This window comes from Dendrobates tinctorius, unplaced genomic scaffold (genome assembly GCF_039654945.1).
Source record: "Dendrobates tinctorius isolate UK_male_01 unplaced genomic scaffold, ASM3965494v1 ptg000021l, whole genome shotgun sequence".
NCBI classification, from domain to species: domain Eukaryota; kingdom Metazoa; phylum Chordata; class Amphibia; order Anura; family Dendrobatidae; genus Dendrobates; species Dendrobates tinctorius.
The window spans coordinates 201,160-226,620 of NW_027361689.1; the positions used below are offsets into that span (position 1 = coordinate 201,160).

General features: G+C 43.9%; 1 protein-coding gene across 17 annotated transcripts in view; it reads right to left on the reverse strand.

The window, feature by feature from the left end:
• Positions 1–25,461, reverse strand: part of MYT1L (myelin transcription factor 1 like) — a 729,735-nt gene that overhangs the window by 80,980 nt on the left and 623,294 nt on the right. For all 17 annotated transcript variants that reach the window (XM_073568131.1, XM_073568128.1, XM_073568134.1 and 14 more), the window contains 3 exons: positions 20,861–20,968; positions 18,612–18,823; positions 12,066–12,316 (listed from right to left, as the gene is read on the reverse strand). In XM_073568131.1, coding sequence (XP_073424232.1) covers positions 12,066–12,316; positions 18,612–18,823; positions 20,861–20,968 — 571 coding nt within the window. The remainder of the gene's footprint in view (positions 1–12,065; positions 12,317–18,611; positions 18,824–20,860; positions 20,969–25,461) is intronic.

Genomic DNA, 25,461 nt, shown 5'->3' on the forward strand with positions numbered 1-25,461 from the left:
GGTGCAGGCCATTGCGGATTGGGTGCAACCCCGAGATCTTAAGGGTCTTCAGCGCTTCTTGGGGTTCGCTAATTATTGCTGCAAATTTATTCGGGGGTTTTCGCAGGTGGTCAAACCACTCACAGATCTACAGTCATGGCCAAAAGTTTTGAGAATGACACAAATATTATATTTTCACATGATCTGCTGCCCTCTGGTTTTTATGTGTGCTTGTCAGATGTTTTTATCACATACAGAAATATAATTGCAATCATATTATGAGTAACAAAAGGTTATATTGACAGTTAGAATGAGTTAATGCAGCAAGTCAATATTTGCAGTGTTGACCCTTCTTCTTCAGGACCTCAGCAATTCTCCCTGGCATGCTCTCAATCAACTTCTGGATCAAATCCTGACTGATAGCAGTCCATTCTTGCAAAATCAATGCTTTTATTTTGTCTGAATTTGAAGGTTTTTGTTTGTCCACCCATCTCTTGATGATTGACCGCAAGTTCTCAATGGGATTAAGATCTGGGGAGTTTCCAGGCCATGGTCCCAAAATCTCTATGTTTTGTTCCCTGAGCCATTTAGTTATCACCTTTGCTTTATGGCAAGGTGCTCCATCCTGTTGAAAAAGGCATTGTTGATCACCAAACTGCTCTTGGACGGTTGGGAGAAGTTGCTCTTGGAGGACATTCTGGTACCATTCTTTATTCATGGCTGTGTTATTAGGCAAGACTGAGAGAGAGCCCATTCCCTTGGCTGAGAAGCCACCCCACACATGAATGGTTTCAGGATGCTTGACAGTTGGCATGAGACAAGACTGGTGGTAGCGCTCACCTGGTCTTCTCCGAATAAGCCGTTTTCCAGATGTTCCAAACAATCGAAAAGGGGATTCATCAGAGAAAATGACTTTACCCCAGTCCTCAGCAGTCCACTCCCTGTACCTCTTGCAGAATATCAGTCTGTCCATGATGTTTTTTCTGGAGAGAAGTGGCTTCTTTGCTGCCCTCCTTGAGACCAGGCCTTGCTCCAAGAGTCTCCACCTCACAGTGCGTGCAGATGCACTCACACCTGCCTGCTGCCATTCCTGAGCAAGCTCTGCACTGCTGGTAGCCCGATCCCGCAGCTGAAACACTTTTAAGAGACGGTCCTGGCGCTTGCTGGTCTTTCTTGGGCGCCCTGGAGCCTTTTTGGCAACAAGGGAACCTCTCTCCTTGAAGTTCTTGATGATGCGATAGATTGTTGACTGAGGTGCAATCTTTCTAGCTGCAATACTCTTCCCTGTTAGGCCATTTTTGTGCAGTGCAATGATGACTGCACGTGTTTCTTTAGAGATAACCATGGTTAACAGAAGAGAAACAATGATGCCAAGCACCAGCCTCCTTTTAAAGTGTCCAGTGGTGTCATTCTTACTTAATCATGACAGATTGATCTCCAGCCCTGTCCTCATCAACACCCACACCTGTGTTAATGGAGCAATCACTGAAACGATGTTAGCTGGTCCTTTTAAGGCAGGGCTGCAATGATGTTGAAATGTGTTTTGGGGGATAAAGTTAATTTTCTAGGCAAATATTGACTTTGCAAGTAATTGCTGTTAAGCTGATCACTCTTTATAACATTCTGGAGTATATGCAAATTACCATTAGAAAAAATGAAGCAGTAGACTTTGTAAAAATTAATATTTGTGTCATTCTCAAAACTTTTGGCCATGACTGTAACATGCAAATGTGCGGATGTGAGAAATTGGTCCTCGCTCGCAAAAGAGGCCTTTGCGACTCTCAAAAAATGTTTTATGTCTGCTCCTGTGTTGGTACAGCCAGATCCGTCCAAACCATTTGTGGTGGAGGTGGACACCTCCAAGGTGGGGGTGGGGGCAGTGTTGTCCCAATGGCCTGCCACTCTTACCAACCTAAGGCCATGTGTTTTCTTTTCCAGGAAGTTCTCTGCTGCTGAAAGAAATTATGATGTAGGCAATAGAGAGCTTCTTGCGGTCAAGTTGGCGTTTGAGGAGTGGAGGCACTTTTTGGAGGGGGCCAGTCACCCGGTTACTGTGACCGATCACAAAAGTTTGTCATACATTGAGTTGGTCACTTTTTTTCTCCTGTTTTCAGTTTACTATTACATTTCGTCCAGGGTCAAAGAATGTCAAGGCTGACGCCTTATCTCGCAGTTTTCATCCTGTTTCCTGTATCTTCCCCTGACCTGAGCCACCGTCCTCCATTCTTAACCCTGGGGTTGTATTGGCAGGGATCTCATCTGAATTGGAGCGGGAGATTGAGGGTGCCCAGTCGCTGGGCTCCTGCGGCCAAGCCAGGGGGCAAGTTGCTTGTCCCAGAGCAACTTCGCCTTAGACTCTTGCAGGAGTTCCATGAATCCAAGCTGAGTGCTCACCCTGGTATATCAGCCACGTGTCTGGTGGTGGCTAGGATCTTTTAGTGGCCTACCCTTGGTTCTGACATAGAAAAGTTTTTTCTGGTTGTGGGGTCTGCGCTCGTTCTAAAAGCTCTCATAGCCAGCTGGCGGGGAAGCTGATGCCCTTGGCAGTTCCCGAGAGACCATTGACCCACCTGTCCATGGATTTTGTTACCAATATTCCTCCATCCAGGGGTAATACGGTGGTATGGGTAGTGGTGGACAGATTCATTTTGTACCCCTGTCCGCACTACCTTCAGCTGAGACTTTATCCAGATTGTTTGTGCAGCATGTGGTCCGGTTGCATGGGGTACCCCTGAATGTGGTGTCTGATCGTGGTGTGCAGTTTGTGGCTAAGTTTTGGTTTGCTTTCTGCAAAAAATTAGGGGTGTCTCTGTCCTTATCGTCTGCATACCATCCCGAGAGCAATGGTCAGACGGAACGCACTAATCAGTCTCTGGAACAGATCCTCAGATGTCTGACTTCTGCTAGACAGAATGACTGGTGTGATGTACTGCCGTTGGCTTAATTTGCCTTCAATAGTCGGGTGAGTCAATCCACGGGTATGTCTCCTTTCTTGGTCAACTATGGGTTCAGTCCTCATTTTGGTGAGTTTTCTCGTCTGGATTCGGGGTGTCCCGGGGCTGAGGACTCTGTTCAGCAGTTAAAAGATACATGGGCAGAAGTCCAGTGGAGTATATCTAGGTCTCAAGGCAGGTATAAGTTTTTCGCGGACAGGAAACGAACACCTGGTCCCACGTTTCAGGTTAGAGAGAAAGTTTGGCTCTCAACGCGAAACATTAAGTTAAAGATTCCATCAGCCAAGTTGGGCCCCAAATTCATTGGCCTATACTAGATTGTGTAAAAAATCAATCCAGTGGCGTACAGGCTGTGCCTTCCACCCTCTTTCAAGATCCCTAACATCTTCCATAGATCTCTACTGAAACCTTTTGAAGCAGTCCGGGGAGAATCAGAGTCTGCTGCTCCTCCGGTTTCGGTTGAGGGACATGTGGAATATGAGATTGGTCATATTGTAGATTTCAGGTTGGTACGGCGATCAGTACAGTACCTGGTTCATTGGAAGGGGTATGGGCCGGAAGGCAGGTACTGGGTGCCGGCCCGGTTAATGCATGCGGATAGCCTGGTTCGGGCTTTCCATGCTAGGTACCCGGGAAAGCCTTGGAGTCCAGAGGCCCCCCATTGAGAGCGGGGTACTGTCATGATCCCAGTGCGGGTTGGACCCGCACGCTTGAGGTTAATGTCTGGAACCAGTGATGGTGGACCTGCACTTCTGGGGTTAATGTTATGATCTCAGTGCAGACTCTTACCTGCACACCTGGGGCTTATTATTGTGGCCTCTCCTTGGTTCTGGGAAGGCTTCTGATAGCCTCAGGAAGCTCCAATCCCCGTCAGTTATACTTTCGCCCTTGACAGAGTGTGTTGACCCCTGAGTGTGTTTGTGCTGTGTTTTGGTTGCCTGATACTTTGGTTTTGACTCGGTCTGTTCTCTGGATACTGCTTGTTGGATTCTGCTTGGTACCTTCTATGTCTGTTTTGTTTTGACCTCTGCTTGGTCCTGACTATCCGTTCTGTCTCATCCCTGGTACTTTACTGCTACCTCTGTGTATGACCCCCATTTGCCTGACTTTGAGCATTCCTGTAGTTGTGTCCTGCTGATCTCTGGCAGCAGGACGCTAAGCCCCGCCCCTTGCAGTCACATGCTAAACTTCAGCGTCCCCAGGTCCTGTTTGTATGAGCCTCCGGGCCGTAGCTGACCCCGGGCCCCCCTACAGTGCGGGTGAGTCCCTGCTCTACGGAGGCTGCATGCCGGCGCTGACAGGACCCTGACATTATATATATATATATATATATATATATATATATACACTCACTGGCCACTTTATTAGGTACACCATGCTAGTAAGGGGTTGGACCCCCTTTTGCCTTCAGAACTGCCTCAATTCTTCATGGCAGAGATTCAACAAGGTGCTGGAAGCATTCCTCAGAGATTTTGGACCATATTGACATGATGGCATCACACAGTTGGCGCAGATTTGTCGGCTGCACATCCCTGATGCGAATCTCCCGTTCCACCACATCCCAAAGATGCTCTATTGGATTGAGATCTGGTGACTGAGGAGGCCATTTGAGTACAGTAAACTCATTGTCATGTTCAAGAAACCAATCTGAGATGATTCGAGCTTTATGACATGGCGCATTATCCTGCTGAAAGTAGCCATCAGATGTTGGGTACATTGTGGTCATAAAGGGATGGACATGGTCAGCAACAATACTCAGGTAGGCTGTGGCGTTGCAACGATGCTCAATTGGTACCAAGGGGCCCAAAGAGTGCCCAGAAAAAATTCCCCACACCATGACACCACCACCACCAGCCTGAACCGTTGATACAAGGCAGGATGGATCCATGCTTTCAAGTTGTTTACGCCAAATTCTGACCCTACCATCCGAATGTCGCAGCAGAAATCGAGACTCATCAGACCAGGCAACGTTTTTCCAATCTTCTACTGTCCAATTTCGATGAGCTTGTGCAAATTGTAGCCTCAGTTTCCTGTTCTTAGCTGAGAGGAGTGGTACCCAGTGTGGTCTTCTGCTGCTGTAGCCCATCTGCCTCAAAGTTCGACGCACTGTGCGTTCAGAGATGCTCTTCTGCCTACCTTGGTTGTAACGGGTGGCAATTTGAGTCACTGTTGCCTTTCTATCAGCTCGAACCAGTCTGCCCATTCTCCTCTGACCTCTGGCATCAACATGGCATTTCCGGCCACAGAACTGCCGCTCACTGGATTTTTTTTCTTTTTCGGACCATTCTCTGTAAACCCTAGAGATGGTTGTGCGTGAAAATCCCAGTAGATCAGCAGTTTCTGAAATTCTCAGACCAGCCCTTCTGGCACCAACAATCATGCCACGTTCAAAGGCACTCAAATCACCTTTCTTCCCCATACTGATGCTCGGTTTGAACTGCAGGAGATTGTCTTGACCATGTCTACATGCCTAAATGCACTGAGTTGCCGCCATGTGATTGGCTGATTAGAAATTAAGTCTTAACACACAGTTGGACAGGTGTACCTAATAAAGTGGCCAGTGAGTGTATATACCAAATATGTGTGAAAAAAAATATGCCAAATATGTGTGGCAGTGTTTTCCTGACTCGCAGAACAAAAGGATGAGCATATAAAAATTCAACATGTCCGGGGAGCCTTTCCAATGACAAAAGATGACATGGAACAATTTGACTTTCTCTATTTGTTTTAAGTAGTATATTAAGGGCTATTTTAGTCATAGTTTAATTTTAATTTTTTTCAGTGGAGTAAGGAATTATGTGTTCATCAATAAACAGAGGAGATGTATCCAAAATACATATGTGATTTTGCAGCAGCAGACTCATCGAATGTACAGTTATGCCACTACTTATTACTTATATTGTTTCAGCCCCTGTAATAGTGGTTCCAACATGGTCAGCTCTACATAAGTACTGTAGATTGACAAAGCCTAAGTGTTACCCGACAGTACTTTAAAATAAAATAATACTCTGATGTTATTTTGAGCTGTAACGTCTACAAGCTAAGCTATTCAATCATAATACACATCAAGACAAAAGACATAATAACGAGATTGCAGAAGAGAACATATTCAAATTAAAGTGGAGACAAAATGTATCTACAACTTTAATGAAGGACATATATTGGCACATGTATGAACATGAAAGTGTGGGTCCTGTCTGATTGTGTGGACTTGTGACGTAGTGGTGGTACAGCCCACATGTAACTGATGATGCCTGTTTCAATCCGTTCATTAAAGGAGATCACCATTTAAAATTAAACATCTTTCTATTGAAGAATAAGGTGATATGGACTATATATAGCAGATAGGAGGCATTTATCATCAAAGATGATTCTTTAACCACAAGAGACATGAGCACACATCTCCATCACTGAAAGCACACTATCTTCTCCGCATACTTCCTCCACTTTTTGCACAACCCAACACACTATATTGGGAGTTCCCATTTTCCGGTGTGGGAACCGCATGGGTCTAGGTGTAACGCTACAGCGCCTTTTCCTCTGTAGGTGCCACACAGGTCGAGGTGTTATGCTACGGCCCCTTACAGCTATTCTCAGTTTCCAGTCCACAAGAGTCATAAACTCCATCCTGTAACAACACGCGTCCAGTGATTTCTCTATAGGAGAATATGTGTCCCAATATGGCGACACTTGACTTTCCTTACTGTAGACACTTAGAAGCTATAATGACATACCGTACTTATTCTTTTGCTTCCTTTTACTTTTGCTTTCTGTTACCTCTCTAATGAAGGCTCCGTACTGTCCTGCTAGGCTTCCTGTCCCAAGCCCCAATATTCATCCCCTCATGCTCTGTGTCCAAATTCCAGACTTCTATGCTTATCTGTTATGTCTTCTCTTACAGGTTCTTACTATCTGTTCCGGTAGTTCCTCTCCTACCACAGGGATACCCACTGCATACAGCACTGCGCACACCAGACCTGAGGTCTTTGCACCCTCTGGGGTTTTTCTGACTAACCAGCAGGAAGTTCTTTCAGATCTTTCTGTTTAGCCCCTCCCTCTCTGGGCTAAACTATGGACTAAGACTAGGTTCATATTTGCATTCAGGAGGGCTGCGGATGCCTGCCTACTTCCTCCTTTCTTCCTCCCTGAAGCTCCGCCTACGCTCCGCCTACTTCTGTATGCATCCTGCGTACCTATCATTAACATTGGGTACGCAGGGACATGTGTTGTTTGTGGATGCGTCCAGCCACATGCGGCAATTTGACGTGTACGTCGACCACACGAAAACGCAAAGTTTTGCGTTTCTGTACGGTCGCTGCACACGTCAAATCGCCACATGCGGACGCATCCGCATACAACGCATGTCCCTGCGTACCCAATGTTAATGATAGGTACGCAAGACACATACAGTAGTAGGCAGAGCGTAGGCGGAGCTTCAGGGAGGAAGAAAGGAGGCAGTAGGCAGGCATCCGCAGCCCTCCAGAATGCAAATCTGAAACCAGCCTTAACTCTATCTTACCCTACTCACTGTCTGTTGCTGGGCAGACTATAACAATGCTATTGACATCCTGTGGCCATTATACTTAGATCACATAACATTACGTATCACACAGTACACATTAAACATTACATTGTGCAACATTACATGAAGGCTTCTCAACGAGCATGGGTAATGTGCTCATCCCCTTACACAATCACAGTGTAGCTTTAATTTCTTATTCTGCTCATGGTAAATTACATCTGTGTTGTGATTGGTTGCTATAAAAACACTTTTTTCCAGACAGCTACCATAAACTGCCCCATGTTTGTAGAGTTTGTGATTTAAATTAGTAACTAATTTTTCATTTTCTTGTGTTAGAATTTCTTCTGACATGGAAACTTATGAAACTTTGCAAATCACTTTCCCTAATCTATTTCCCTGTGTTTAGCTGCATTGATATCAGAACGTACTCATTTGGAGTACAGATGATGGCAGTGATGGGTCAGCACCTCTCTCCTCATCTGAGTTTTGTGATTCAATGGAGCTAAAATATGGCTTTTCAGCTATTTTTCCTGAGTTCAAGGTGTAATTTATAATTAGCTTTTGCATGTTTTTTTTGTTGCTATAATCAGTGTTTTGCAGTAATTAAAACTAAATGAAACCTGAATCCCGAAAGAATCCTCAGCGAAAGAACATGAACTTAATGCATGTTCGTGATGTACCATCAAGTCATTTTTGTTTTGTTTTTTTTTGCTCCAATTGCTACTGTACTGCAACAAACAAAAAGATGTGAGACCACCATGTGAACGTTACCTTAGGGTTTGCATACATAAATTGCCATTATTCTTAGTATTATTTTTGTTGTGCAAATGTGGCACCCCAGGAGTCTGGTTGCCACAGTGGCATTGCCTCCCTCACAGGGAGTAATGTCATGTCTGGAAACAAGGAGGGTCCCCTTACCAGGTGTCAGTACAGTAGGTGAGAAGTCGAGCAGAAACTGGGGAGTGGAGCTGTGATTAAACTCGCCCCAGAGCTGAGCGCTAGGAACTGGATACCGGAGTCCGTGGTTGTGCGGATATTGAAGTCCCGGCAGCTAAGTCCGGAGGGCAGGGGACTTCAGGTCTCCTGGCCCGATCTAATACCCGGCACAGCAGCATACTAGAGCCTGGAGCCAACACAAAGGAACGGCACCTGTGATAGGCTCAAGCTACCTGCCATGTGGGCAAAGGGTTGTTTTTAAAAACAGAGAGAGATAGTTAGCAGCAGGAGGATGAGCTGTTAGGAAAAAGGAAGGACAGTGCAGAAGGAAAGCCTCTTTACCTACCTGGCCAGGTATATCCAAAATTGCTTCCAGGCTGCCCAGCTCTCCATTATGATCTGTTACCAATGCCCCGGTCTGTACTATCAACCATCAATTAAAGGAAAAGAAAACTACAGCCCTTGAGTCCGCCAGTGATCTCCTGCTCCCTGAGTCCTACACCGCAAGGTACAGGAAACCTGACATAAACGGAACCGGTAGCCCTGGGGTCCAGCTCCACCTGTGGGGATCAGAACCATCCCAGCTGCATCACCATCAGCCCCAGCAGTCTCCTTTAGCAGCTTTGGCCATCCATTGCCAAACACCACAGGTGGCGTCACATTAAATCCCATATACATATTCCCCATTTTACGGCACAGCCAGGGCCACAGAGTCGAGTCATGGTCCCATGACTTCCCCAAAGAACTGTCCGACCCGGTTCCAAGTACCCCATGGCCTTAGTGGGCATGTCACAAAATTGGCATAATAGGGTGTGGGAAATATATACCTACAGCAACCAAAAGGAGGTGTAATAATGGTCAGAACCCTTAGGCTCCTCAGGAAAATGGAAAGTCACTGGTGTCTGCTGGTTATTGGGATCGAGGGAGAGAGAAGAGAGATGAGGACACCCAGTAATTCCCAGTAGATGTCTTTCCTTGGTGGGCAGGATCCCTTTCCTGCTCTAGGGAATAGGCTGCTCACCCATTCTCCACCCTTTATATTACTCACTACATGTGAGACTACTGAGACCCCTATAGCTTTGCGACTGAAGCACTCTTCATCAGTACTGAATTATCAGGCTTTGGTGCTACATCTACCAACATGATAATATCCCAGCATTTACATAAGATATCAAAAAAGAACAATTTTCACATTTACATTGTACTCTAAAACAAACCTTTATACGCTCACTTTGGTCAATCTCTTTTAAGGGGTAACTAGATAAATTATATACACTTCTAAAAAAAAATAAAGGGAACACTTAAATAACACAATGTAACTCCAAGTCAATCATGCTTCTGTGAAATCAACCTGTCCAGTTATGAAGCAACACCGATTGTGAATTAATTTCTCCTGCTGTTGTGCAAATGGAACAGACAACAGGTAAAAATAATAGGCAATTAGCAAAACAACCCTTATAAAGGAGTGGTTCTGCAGTGGGTGACCACAGACCATTTCTCTGTCCTGTTGTTTTGTTCATATATGCATTCTGTCATTTCTCTCACCCCTAGAGGTACTGTACAGTAGCATGAGGCAGTGTCTACAACCCACAGAAGTTGAACAGGTAGTGCTCGTCCAGGATGGCACATCAATTTGAGCTGTGGAAAGAAGGATAGCTGTGTCTATCTGTTCAGACCATGGCGCATATACCAGGAGACATGGAAGGGCCGTAGAAGGGTAACAACCCAGCAGTAGGACTGCTTACCTTCTCCTTTGTGCAAAGAGGAACAGGAGGAGCAGTGCCAGAGCCCTGTAAAATGACCTCCAGTAGGCCACTAACATCCATGTGTCTGCTCAAACTGTTGGAAACAGACTCCATGAGGGTGGAATGAGTGTCCAACATCCACAAATGGGTGTTGAGCTTACAGCCCAACACTGTGCAGGGTGATTGGTATTTGCCAGAAAACTCCAAGATTGGCAGATTCGACATTGTGCACCCTGTACACTTCACGGATGAGAGCAAGTTCACATGTGAACACATGTGACAGATGAGGAAGTCTGGAGACACCCTGGAGAATGTTCTGCTGCCTGCAACATCCTCCAGCATGACTGGTTTGGCAGTGGGTCAGTAATGGTGTGGGGAGGCATTTCTATGGAGGGCCGCGCAGTCCTCCATGTGCTACCAGAGGTACACTGACTGCCATTAGGTACCGGAATTAAATCCTCAGACTCATTGTGAGACCATATGCGGGTTCAATAGGCCCTGAGCTCCTTCTGTTGCATGACAATGCTAGGCCTCATGTGGTTGAAGTGTGTCAGCAGTTCCTACATGATGACAACATTAACGCTATGGACTGGCCTGTCCATTCCCCAGACCTGATCCAATTGAGCACATCTGGGACATCATGTCTCATTCCATCCATCAATGCCATGTTACACCACAGACTGTTAAAGAGGTGACTGATGCTTTAATCCAGGTCTGGGAGGAGATCCCTCAGGTGAACATCCGCTGCTTGATCAGGAGCATGACTAGGAGTTGTAAGGAGGTCATACAGGCACATGGAGGCCACACACACTACTGAGCATCAGTTTCTTGTCTTGAGGCATTTCCACTGAAGTTGGATCAACCTGTAATTTGATTTTCCACTTTCATTTTGAATATCATTCCAAATCCAGACCTCCATGAAATATAAATTTTTATTTACATAGATCATTTGTATGTTTTATTGTTCTCAACACATTCCACTATGTAATAAATTAAGATTTGCAACTGGAATATTTCATTAAGTGATATCTAGGATGTGATATTTTAGTGTTCCCTTTATTTTTTTGAGCAGTGTACTTACCTACATTTGCAATGCAAAATTCATGGAACAAGTGAAAAATAGCTTGGTACACCTCCAAACACCCACATTTGGGTATGATTTTGCTAAGCACTACCCTTTTATTGTCCAGCTTATACGACTGTCCCATACTTCCCAATGGGTGGTATTTCCAACTGAACTTTAGAAGGAACATGCCACCACATTACATCCATGTACCCTCTGTGCGGATAACTGCAGTGCAGCCCAACTGCTCTTCAATGGAGTCATGTTGTATTTCCCTGCATAGCAGGTCAATGGGGTATTAAAAAAAACCATAAAAAGTGATTCTTCTTCCTCATTCAAGTGATCTTCAGGGGTGCTAGCAATCAATATGTTAGCACATTTTATGAATAGGATTCGTACAAATCAATTTGCACGATCTGGTCTATTGGCTATGACACTGGTTGCTGGATGGGAGCCTTGAGTACTACCTCTTACTTGATGACATCCACAACTCCAGCTCTTCCCTTGATTAGCCGGCCCATGTGCATTATACTGTAATGGCGAGGTCACACCAGGCTGGCTATTCAAAAGAAGAGCTGCGTATGTCGGGAGGCAGGAGGCCGTTCTCCAGGTTCCCACCCGGCGGACTCAGATTATTGTCATGACCGATGGAACAGGTCGTGTGAATCAATTCGTACCAACTCTACTTATGATGAATATATATTTGTCTTTAGTAGCTTCCAATGAGTAGATTTCAAGTTAATATACACTTTTCCATGTAATAGTGCAATATTAGTTAAAAAAATAAGTGTTTACCCTTGAAAACCAAGGATTGGTTGCACGCCGACAGCGAGTTTACAGTGGGTGCACATATACATCTTATTTACCCTGTTGCAGAGATCTTGAGGTTTGGTAGAGAGGTTTTGTGGCATCTCCCTGCAGCGAGTTGATAGGTTCAGGATTGCAGTGGCAGCCATGTGTGCGGCTTCCATATCATGGGAGTAATCAAAGCTGCTTTTGCTACACGTACTGCTGGCGCTGCTGCCTCCGCCACAACTCATATTGCTACTGCTGCTGCTGGGGGCATAGCTGCTTGTTGTGCTGCTTGTTGGGCTGGAGTTCTTACAGTAACGTTTAGCTGTAGAGAAAAACATGTATGAAATCAATAATTACAAGACTACAGGAATCCTCTACAGTGATCACACCCTGACTTAATTCCACAAGATGTCCCACGCTTTTCCTGGCTGAAGGTTTTAGAGCAGAGATAGGTGACCTATGGCGCATCACTTCATGTGTAATTCTGGATTTTGACACAAAAAAGTTGTAGTCTATCTGAGCAAAGACTGAGAAATACCAGAAAAAAAAACATTGCCAAAGGGACACACTACACCTAAAATCGCAATCACATTTGCTTTGTGGTTGCATGCAAATTTTGGTTTCCTGTTATTTGCTATTTTGGAGCTACCTGATACCCTTTCATGGGGTAGGGCGCTATATGATCAGTTAGCTGCTTCAGGGGCGGACACTGGCAGCTTGGGGCCCCTGTGCAAGAAATGTGTCTGGGCCCCCAACCTTTTATGGCGACAAAGCTACATATATACAGTATATATATATATATATATATATATATATATATATATATATATATACACAGTATATATAGCCACACACACATACATGTATATATGTATATTACATAGTCTCCTTTATTATGTATATTGCTGTCCCTTTTACAGTGCCCTCTCTTGTATGTACAGTACCGTCCCTTACATATTGGATTATATAGAGCCCTGTTTTTTATTACATACTGTCCTGTCTTGTTAGCTGTATAATGCAATGATGGCTGATGGAACATGGGAAAGCTTCCTTTCTAATGGAGGAGCTGATGGACTGGTAAACTGGTCACCGGCTCCTCAATCAGCAGTCATTTTATATCTAAAAAGAGAGTGGACAATGTAACAAAAGAGGGCGCTGTGAATACACTATGTAAGAGACAGCACTATACATAACAGAAGAGGAAGCTATATAATAAGGGACGGCACAATATATAGCTAGAGAGGATGGTAGGTAGTAAGGGACGGTGTTATCTAATATATAAAGCTCAAAGTTTGTATGTATGTATGTATGTGTGTATGTATGTATGTGTGTATGTCCGGGATAGGCATCCGCACCGTCGCAGCTACAGCCGCAAAATTTGGCAGTCACATGTCTGGACCCCGAGAGCGTCCTAAGCTATGTTGTGAGGCGAAATTTTATCCCCGTGCGTTCCAATTCACCAAACAATTTTGCCCCAGTCTACATAATGGGAAAAAAGTGTGTGCATGTCAAGCCCCACCCCTCATTATGATGTCATAATGCCCCTATCTACATAATGGGGAAACAGTGTGTGCGTATCAAGCCCCGCCCCTCATTATGATGTCACAATGGTTGCCATGGTGACGCTGATGTCATCAAGCCCCGCCGCTCATTATGATGTCATAATGGTTGACTATGGGATGGATGATATGTATGACGGGTATATTGGCATGGGCCTATGGGATGTGGATATGTATGACGGGTATATGGGCACGGGACTATGGGATGGAGGATGTGTGATGGGTATATGGGCACTGGACTATGGGATGGAGGATATGTATGACGGGTTTATGGGCACGGGACTATGGGATGGAGGATATGTATGATGGGTATATGGGCACGGGACTATGGGATGGAGGATGTGTGATGGGTATATGGGCACTGGACTATGGGATGGAGGATATGTATGATGGGCATATGAGCACAGGCCTATGGGATCGTGGATATGTATGATGGGTATATGGGCACGGGACTATGGGATGGAGGATATGTATGATGGGTACATGGGCATGGGACTATGAGATGAAGGATGTGTGATGGGTATATGGGCACTCGACTATGGGATGGCGAATATGTATGATGGGTATATGGGCATGGGCCTATGGGATGGAGAATATGTATGATGGGTATATGGGCACTGGACTATGGGATGGAGGATGTGTGATGGGTATATAGGCACTCGACTATGGGATGGAGGATATGTATGATGGGTATATAGGCATGGGCCTATGGGATGGAGAATATGTATGATGGGTATATGGGCATGGGACTATGGGATGGAGGATATGTATGATGGGTATAGGGGCATGGGACTATAGGATGGAGGATATGTATGATGGGTATATGGGCACGGGCCTATGGGATGGTGGGTATGTATGATGGGTATATGGGCACGGGACTATGGGATGGAGGATAATTATAATTTGTTATAACTAACCACAGTTAGTTACTATGCCTGGGCAGTGCCGGGCTCTTCAGCTAGTCTAATATATAAAGCTCAAGTGTGTGTATGTATGTATGTATGTCTGGGATTGGCATCCGCACCGTCGCAGCTACAGCCACAAAATTTGGCACAGTCACACGTCTGGACCCCGAGAGTGTCCTAGGCTATGTTGTGAGATGAAATTTTAACCCCGCTTGTTCCAATTCACCAAACAATTTTGCCCCTATCTACATAATGGGGAAAAAGTGTGTGTGTGTGTCAAGCCCCGCCCCTCCTTATGATGTCATAATGGTTGCGATGGCGACGCTGATGTCATCATAGGTTGCAAGCCCCGCCGCTCATTATGATGTCATAATGGTTGACTATGGGATGGAGGATGTGTGATGGCTATATGGGCACTGGACTATGGGATGGAGGATATGTGTGATGGGTATATGGGCACGGGACTATGGGATGGAGGATGTGTGATGGGTATATAGGCAATGGACTATGGGATGGAGGATATATATGATGGGTATATGGGCATGGGACTATGAGATGAAGGATGTGTGATGGGTATATGGGCACTCGACTATGGGATGGCGAATATGTATGATGGGTATATGGGCATGGCACTATGAGATGAAGGATGTGTGATGGGTATATGGGCACTCGACTATGGGATGGCAAATATGTATGATGGGTATATGGGCATGGGACTATGGGATGGAGGATGTGTGATGGGTATATGGGCACTCGACTATAGGATGGAGGATATGTATGATGGGTATATGGGCACAGGCCTATGGGATCGTGGATATGTATGATGGGTATATGGGCACGGGACTATGGGATGGAGGATAATTATAATTTGCTATAACTAACCGCAGTTAGTTACTATGCCCGGGCAGCGCCGGGCTCTTCAGCTAGTACATAATAAAAGAAGAAACTATGTAACTAAGGATGGTGTTAAACAGATTTAGTGAGTACGTATACTGTGTGCTAAGGGACTGTGTTATACATAATAAGTACGTACACTATATGCTAAGGGACTGTGTTAGACATAGTAAGTGAGTACACTATATACTAAGGGACTGTGTTAGACATAATAAGTGAGTACACTATTTTCTAAGGGACTATGTTAGACATAATAAGCGATAATGTCTTCCTCCACCTCCCCCTTTTTCTAAGGCCATTATAAGTCCCCCTTCCTCCCATCCCAATCCTCCACACCCCTCATTGTCCTCCTCCCCCCGCATCCCATTATTCTCCTCTCCCCCACCCTATCTTTGCCATATTCACCACCTCCATCATTGCCTTCTCCCCCACCACTATCTTTGCTTTCTCCCCAACCACTCCCATTCCCATCATTGCCCATTACACCACCTCCATCAATTCCTCCTCCCCCACATCCCCATTATTGCCCTTTCCACCACCACCATCATTGCATTCTCCCCCACCACCCCCATTATCATTTAATTTTCCACCACCACCCCATCATTGCCCTTTTTGCCACCTCCATCATTGCCTTCTCCCCTACCACCCCATCATTGCCCTCTCCATCACCCCATCATTGCCTTCTTCATCACCTCATCATTGCCTTCTCCCCATCACCCCATCATTGCCTTCTCCCCATAATTCCCATCATTGCCTTCTCCATCACCCCCATCATTGCCTTCTCCCCATCACTCCCATCATTGCCTTCTCCCCATCACTCTCATCATTGCCTTCTCCATCACCCCATCATGGCCTTCTCCCATCACCCCATCATGGCCTTCTCCATCACCCCATCATTGCTTTCTCCCCATCACTCCCATCACTACCTTCTCCCCATCACTCCCATCGTTGCCTTCTCCATCATCCCATCATGGCCTTCTCCCATCACCCCATCATTGCCTTCTCCCCATAATTCCCATCATTGCCTTCTCCATCACCCCCATCATTGCCTTCTCCCCATCACTCCCATCATTGCCTTCTCCCCATCACTCCCATCGTTGCCTTCTCCATCATCCCATCATGGCCTTCTCCCATCACCCCCATCATTGCCTTCTCCTTCACCCCCATCATTGCCTTCCCCCATCACTCCCATCATTGCCTTCTCCATCGCCCCATCATTGCCTTCTCCCCATCACTCCCATCTCCCCATCACTCCCATCATTGCCTTCTCCATCACCCCCATCATTGCCTTCCCCCATCACGCCATCATTGCCTTCCCCCATCACTCACATCATTACCTTTTCCCCATCACCCCATCATTGCCTTCTTTCCATCACCCCCATCATTTCCTTCTCCATCACCTCATCATTACCTTCTCTCCATCACTCCCATCATTGCCTTCTCCCCATCACCCCCATCATTGCCTTCTCTCCATCACCCCCATCATTTCCTTCTCCATCACCCCCATCATTGCCTTCTCTCCATCACCCCATCATTGCCTTCCCCATCACCCCCATCATTGCCTTTTCCCATCACCCCCATCATTGCCTTTTCCCATCACCCCATCATCGCCTTCTCTCCATCACCCCCATCATTGCCTTCTCCCCATCACTCCCATCATTGCCTTCTCCCCATCACCCCCATCATTGCCTTCTCTCCATCACCCCATCATGGCCTTCTCCCATCACCCCAGGCATCATGGCCTTCTCTCCCCATCACGGCCTTCTCCTCATGCCCCTATCATATCATTGCCTTCTCTCCTCCAGGGCCAGGCTCCACCTACACACACAATGACACAGACAGACATACACATATACATACACGCACACACACACAGGCACTCACACACACAGACACACACCACCTCTCTCCTCTCACCTGTCCGCAGCATCGCCCACGCTTCCTCGCTCTGGCACAGCAGCGGCCGCTGAATGATGACATCATCCAGCGGTGCTGCTCTCTGTGTCAGAGACAGGAAGCGCAGGCGGTGGGCAGGATGGATCCTTGCAGCTCCGCTCCTGCTATTTTCCATTGCAGGCAGCGGAGCTGCTTGGATCGCTCGCTGCCTGCCACTGCACATGAGGTCAATCTGGCCAGGGGCCCCCCAGAGCCTCGGGCCCGGAGAAAATGGCCAGATTGCCCTCATCATTAGCCGCCTTGCAGGTCCCCCTGGAGGCTCTGGGCCCTGGTGCAGTCGCAAAGGTTGAACCGGCGGTATGTCCGCCCATGAGCTGCTTCCATTGGGGCATGTGTTTTCAAGGAAATTTTTTGAGGTGTCCAAAAACTACAAGCTTTCTAGTGGAAATGAGTTAAAGGGTTTGTCCAATACCTAAAAATCTCTTTATAAATATCTATTTTTTAACCACTTTTGTAATTTTCTTTATTTTAATATTTTCTACTTGTCTCCCTACATGTGGATTTTTACTTTACTTTCTTTGATATTTTGTTTGAGGGGAGTCTCAGAACGGGGGTCACAGGATCATGTCCATGTAGTCATTTCCCCACAGTTTCTAACACCCTGCTAGGAACAGGATATCATCATATCATCATGGAGTGATGATGCGGTCCCTTTTTACAGCTTCTTTCATCACTGTCCACTGAAGACATCCGTAATCAGTCGCAGTGGTTGAGGCTATAGGAGAGGTGAGCGCAGTGCCGGCACAATTCTTCTGCCATCTCCAGCCCACAGCTTGTTTCTCTGAAACAGGACGTCATCAGGGGGTGGTGATAGAAGCAGTGTGAGTGACACCAGTGCAGTTCCAGATGACAATTTATTTTATGGCTGTAATAGAAGCTAGGGGGAGACGCTGTTGTCACTTACCCTGCTTCTATAACTACACTGAAACAAATTGTCATCAGAGGTCAACGCTGGTGTCACTCTGTTGATTGATGTCATCAGAGGGCGGCAGGGAAAGAAACTGTGGCAAGTAACTGCAGCGCCACCCCCGATGATGTCCTATTCTCATGGGGATATACAATGTGAGGAAGTGACTGCAGGGCCATCCTCCAGTGACGCTCACACATCAGACTCGTGTTTTGAGCAACCAGTTGGGGGTCTTAGAACCCGGACCACAGCGATCTGCGGAAGGTTTCAGCATCTGTCAAATAGATTTTTTATTTCTTAATATGTATGCACTTTTTTAAGTCATAGAGTATTGTATCGCATGAAGATCATGTTTCAAGTAATCCGATGGCTCGGTTTAGTGCTCAGGCCACCTACCATCATATCCTTTTGGAGAGATATCCCTGGACTGCACCTTTGGAGCGATAGCCCTCTTTCCGTACGCGTGGTTTTCATAATTGTTATATTCAAACGTAGTCTTTGAATATTTCTCCAGTTCCTTGGCCAAGTTGGAGCGAGGTGTGGTCGTTGATACATTGTTCCTGTAACCGTACTGTGGAATTTCTAATTGCTTTACAAAACACATAGGCCTAAAAAAGGGAGACATTGTTGTTTGTAACATGAAATCCACTATGTTATAGCAATGAAATAATTTCCATATTGTATGTGGATAGCACAGGCTAAGAAACATTGTAAATCCACATAAACTGGAAGACTGGAATACTGACCCAGGCAGAGAATCAGCTCAGATATAATGTATCATTGGCTGTGATTTGGGAACCATACAAGATAAATAACAATTATATAGGAATATTGATTGCATTCACATATACATGTTAAAAAGGCACCCCTATCTAAAAGTCTTAAAGGTGTTGCCATAGAGTGAATGCAGACTTGAGGCTTGAAACCAGACAAACCCTTTAAGAAGGCATGTGTACATTAAAGAGATGATGCCATAAGACCTTTTTCTTTGAGCTAGAATCGAGGGTCATCTTCTGCACTGTGTCTGGGGTCCTTCTAGGTGGACCCCACAAGAAAATTCCCAGAGGTTCCCATGTTGCCCATTAGGGTGATGACTATTTTAAAAATTTTGCAAAACGAAAATGAAACCCCTTACATTGGTGGAACAATTCCATACAAATGACATTAGTATCATCAAATTTGTAAAATGTTCAAAAAAGTTCCCCCTCTTTTTCATTTCAAAATTTTCAAAAAAAAGATTTTTCGTGTTTTAATTTAAATCTATAAAGAAAATATCTTTCTAAGTTGTAACAAAAAGTGGTATTTTATTCACATCTAGAACATTCTGGAATAATTTAAAATATTTAGTAATTTAGTATTATCTTTTCATTTTCAGTGCAAAGCTTCAAGTTTTACGATCAAGAAGTGCAGGACAGGTCATTCAGAAAATGTCTTCTAGAAATTCCAGCAACAGTGTAAAGGCAAACAGGTCTATCTGGACGAGGAATCTGCCCTCCTATTCTCAACATAAAAGGGATCCAAGTATTCCATATGTTGAAAAGCTCTCCAATCTCACGCGGATGCCAACGAACTGCCAAATTCTTGGAAACTTCAGTTTTCTGTTCAACAGCGAGAAACGGCGAAGGCAGAAGAAGAAGGCAATTAAGTGTTTGAAGGCGCACTGGTTGGTCGAGGAGTCATTAATTGACATTCCCAGATCTAACCAAAATGCTGAACGTGCTGTAAAACTGATGGAGGAACTACATGCGAAATCGAAACAAATTGAATTTTTGAATCTAAAATTCATAGGAAAAAATAATTTTTAAACACTTCTTTTGTACATATTGTACTTATAATTAACTGTTTTATACCGTATTTGTTAAAAAACAAATAATAAAAGTTGCTTAGTTATTACTATTATCGTTTCAATAATGCAAAATTGCATGTCCTTTTTTGGGGGGAAAAAACAATTTTTGCCTTATTTCATTTGAATGAAAGGGGGAACTTTTTTTAAAAAGCAAAAAAAAGCAATACTTATTCTTAAATAGCCCATAAAAGTTCCTCCATTGCACATGGTTTCATAAAAAATTTTTTTTTGTCATTACACTGTTGCCCATATATTCTTATATTAAAAAGTAGGACACTTTGAAATGGAAGCAGAAAGAGATAAGATGAAAGAAGACCAAAATGACTCTCTTTAGCACACTTGTCAGGTGAATAGGGGCCATTGGAAACATTTAAAGGTAACGTGTCGGGACTATTTACCCCATTAAACTGTTTATATGATCATGTAGCTCTCTAAACGATAACGGAATTCACACCTTTACTTATGCAATCTGTTGCTCCCTGACTGAATATTGCTGTTTCAATTCATATGCAAATAAGTCTTAAGAGCTCTGGGTAAGTCAAAGCACTTCCCTGGTCTCTGCCCCCCACCCTGCTCCCCTCCCATACCACCTTCCTTTGCTTGACTGACAGCTCACTGGCTTGATTATGACTAGTCAGCTGTCAGTCAAGGAGAGGAAGATAGGCCTGGGCTGAAAATTGAGCAAAAATTGGTTACCTGGTGGTCATCATTAATTGATTAATTTAATTAAGAAAATCGCATGCATGCTGATGATGATGATGACCATTTATCATTAGTCAACATTTAGCGATTTACTTACCTTAAAACACGATCAGATGCTTGACTAGATTTTGATGCATCACAAGTTTGATGTTTCTCTTGAGCTTTCGCTAATTTCTCTGCAGCAGCAATAGGACATCCTGAAAGACTGTGATGAAAATTCTGAATTACTGCTTAATATATATTCTTGTTTTAGTTTCTATAGCGCCATCATTTTTACTGACATTTTCATCACTGTCCCCAGTTTGCTCGTAATCTAAATCCTTTATTTGTATGTATTTGCAGTCTTTCTATTAATCTGTCTATATACAGTGGGGAAAATAAGTATTTGATACACTGCCGATTTTGCAAGTTTTCCCACCTACAAAGCATAGAGAGGTCTGTAATTGTTATTGTTGGTACGATTCAACTGTGAAAGGCAGAATCTAAAAATAAAATCTAGAAAATCACATTGTATGATTTTTACATAATTTAGGCTGGTTTCACACTTGTGTTTTTTTGCGCTGTTTTTTAGCGCAAAAAAAAGCATGCGTTTTTCCCCCTATCTTTTACATGGATGCGCATAGGTGCGCATACACATGCGTTTGTACGCGTTTGTATGCGCATGCGTTTTTTGTAGTGTGTGCTCGGGCGCACAAAATGCATCCTGTTGCATTTTTTGTGCGTCCGACTTGCCCCAAAAAACGCATGCGCACGCAATGCGTATTTTTTTACAGCAATACACCCATTATAGTCTATGGGTGCGCATACGTGTGCATTGTAATGCGCACGTATGCACAAAAGACGCATGCGTTTTTTAAAAAACGCACCAAAACCCGCAAAAAAGTGCACACAAACGCATGATGTGCTTTTTTCATGCGTTTGTGTGCGCAAAAAACGCGCAGCAAAAAAACACAAGTGTGAAAGTAGCCATATTTGCATTTTATTGCATGAAATAAATATTTTATCCAATATAAAAACAGAACTTAATATTTGGTACAGAAACCTTTGTTTGCAATTACAGAGGTCAGACATTTCCTGTAGTTCTTGACAATGTTTGCACACACTGCAGCAGGGATTTTGACCCACTCCTCCATACAAATATACTCCAGAGCCTTCAGGTTTCAGGGCTGTCGCTGGGCAACATTGAGTTTCAGCTCCTTCCAAAGATTTTCTGTTGGGTTCAGGTCTGGAGGCTGGCTAGGCCACTCCAGGACCATGAAATGCTTCTTATGGAGCCACTCCTTAGTTGCCTTGGCTGTGTTTCTAGCCATTGTCATGCTGGAAGACCCAGCCATGAGCCATCTTCAATGCTCTTACTGAGAGAATGAGGTTGTTGGCAAAAATCTTGCGATACACGACCCCATCCATCCTCTCTTCAATACGGTGCAGTCGTCCTGTCCCCTTTGCAAAAAGAGCACCCCCAAAGTATGATGTTTCCCACACCATCCTTCGTGATTGGGATGGTGTTTTTGGGGTTGTACTCTTTCTTCTTCTTCCTTCGAACATGAATTAGTATCAAAAAGTTCTATTTTGGTCTCATCTGGCCACATGACCTCCTCCCATGCCTTCTCTGGATAATCCAGATGGTTATTGGTGAACTTCAAATGGGCCTGGACATGTGCTGGTGTGAACAGGGGGAACTTGTTTGCCCTGCAGGATTTTAGTCCATGGCAGTGTAGTATGTTATTAACGGTAATATTTGAGACTGTGGTCCCAGATATCTTCAGGTCATTTACCAGGTCCTCCTGTGTAGTTCTGGGCTGATTCCTGACCTTTCTCAGAATCATCCTTACTCCATGAGGTGAGATCTTGCATTAAGCCTCAGACTGAGGACGATTGACAGTCATCTTGTGTTTCTTCAATTCTCTAATAATTGTGCCAACAGTTGTTACCTTCTCACCAAGCTGCTTGCCTATTGTCCTGTAGCCCATCCCAGCCTTATGCAGGTCTAGAATTTTGTCCTTAGTTCTTTGGTCTTGGCCATGGTGAAGCCGTTAGTCTGAAATTAATTGAGTGTGTAGACAGGTGTCTTATATACAGGTAATGAGTTCAAACAGGTGCAATTAATGCAGGCAACGAGTGCAAAGTAGGAGGACTACTTAAAGAAAAAACTAACAGGTCTGTGAGAGACAGATTTCTAGCTCGTTGGTAGATGATCAAATATTTATTTCACCCAATAAAATTCAAAATAATTATGAAAAAAATCATACAATGTGATTTTCTGGATTTTATTTTTAGATTCTGTCTCTCACAGTTGATGTGTACCTATGATAAAAATTGCTGACTTCTCTATTCTATGCAGGTGGGAAAACTTGAAAAACCAGTAGTGCATCAAATACTTATTTGCCCCTCTGTCTGTTTATCTATCTATCTATCTATCTATCTATCTATGTATCTAATTTAAAAAAGCTTTATTGGCAGGGCTAAATACACATTAGTTTTGCTAAAACAAATGTACATTAGGGAATAGGGATTGTGGGGATGATGGGAGGGGACTGTAGGAATTGTCATGGGTTTACTGTGACACAGAAGAACCAGAAGACTGCAGTGTCTGATTTCCCGCACTCCTGGACTGATTAGAAGCACTTCATATTAAATGGTGCAGGTTTCTGTTAGCTGTGCAGGGGTTGAACTGTTCAGCTTAGAGTCTCTGGAGATTTCCTGCTTGGAAAGTCTCAGCTGTTCAGTATTGGCCACTCCCCTCTCCTATATATGCTCGCCTCTGGCAATCTGGATTGCCAATGTCAATCTTATACTGCTTGGTGAGGAGTAGAGGTGACGGTTGTTGGTAGAGGTGTTTTGAGTGTTGATCTGTGACTGTTTCTTGGTGCTTCAGCTGTGTGCAAATCCTCATCCTCTCCTATTTGGCTTTCATTCCTTTCCTATCTGTTGTCAGAGTGCATATTCGTGTGTTTGGTATGTTCCTTTATCTCTGTACATTCTCCCTTGTTAGTCAGGATTGTGTATATACATTCACAATTACTCCCCACTTCCCTGGATGTGGGAAGGGGGACAGATATAGGGCTGATTTAGAAGTTCAGCAAGGTACATTTATCTATCTATCACAAAAAAAATCATGCACAGCATAAAAAAACAGGTGCAGAGTTTCACAGGCATATACCAAACTTTGTAAATAGAATTAAATAAAAATTTGATACAGCACTCCATGTAGCACTTATAAGGTGCTCTTTATTGGCCCATGTGGTGACGTTTCAGTCCTGGATGCAAACCTTTCTAAAGCCCTTGAGCAAGGTTTGCATCCAGGACCGAAACGTCGCCACATGGGCCAATAAAGAGCACCTTATAAGTGCTACATGGAGTGCTGTTTCAACTTTAAAAAGTGGTGAAACAGATTTTCAGAGAAGTTTTGATATTTAAAACGTCATCAAAATTAACAAACATCATGCAACGCTTTGATAAATTTGGCGCATGTAATGTCTGTGCAGCCACAAGGAAAAGTGACTTGGGAAAAAAATTCCCTTACAGTAACTTTCCTTAATACAGCTGTAAGCCATAATCATCAACAGTAACAGAAATAAACACTTGAAATGGATCACTCTGTTTGTAATGACTCTATATAATGAGTTTCACTTTTTGTATTGAAGAACTGAAATTAATTATCTTTTTGATGATATTCTAATTTTGTGAGAAGCGCCTGTAGTTTATCTCTTGGCACCACAGCCAGTGTAGGCTTTTGCCCGGCATGTTTTGTCATCACTGGTTACGAGAGTCACAACTTTTATTTATTTGTTAACATAACTGTATAAAGGCTTGTTTATTTTTTGTGCAATTTCGAAGTAGATATAATGTAATATTTTGGGTTGAAATGAAAGAAAAAAAATCTACCAAGTTCCTCCAAATCTTGTTAGAATCATAGAATCGTAGAGTTGGAAGGGACCTCCTGGGCCATCTGGTCCAACCCCCTGCTCAAAGCAGGATTCGCTAAATCATCCCAGACAGATGTCTGTCCAGCCTCTGTTTGAAGACTTCTATAGAAGGAGAACTCACCACTTCTCGTGGCAGCCTGTTCCACTCATTGATCACTCTGTCAAAAAGTTTTTTCTAATATCTAATCTGTGTCTCCTACCATTCAGTTTCATCCCATTGCTTCTAGTCTTTCCTTGTGCAAATGAGAATAAAGATGATCCGTCTACAATGTTGTTTTTTAAAAATTAAAATTACACTTCTCATTTTGGGATATGTTGACACAAAAGGAAGGACAAACCAAAAAAAAGCCTTGAAACTTCAGAAAAAAAAACAATTCTTGAAATATTGTCAGTATGAAAAATGGATGGTGTTGGCCTCCTGAAAAAGACGCTATGTCTATGTGCACATTCATTAGAACTGGGTTTTTTCACAACATCTCCACCCCTCCCCACAGATTGTAATCTCATGAGCAGGATCCTCAGTCCTCTTGTTAATGGCTGAGTTTTGTGCTATTTTGTAATGTCAGATATTGTTTGCATATCTTCCCTCTGAATTGTAAAGCGCTGCGGAATGAGTTGGCGCTATAGAAATAAAAATGTGTTGTTATTATTATTTGCAGAGATATTCACACCCATTTTCAAAGTACTTTGGTAAGAGCGAAGTAAAAAAAAGTCACACATCTTTGCACAAATATATCAAATTTTTTTTGGGCCATTTTCTGAAGATGAAAAC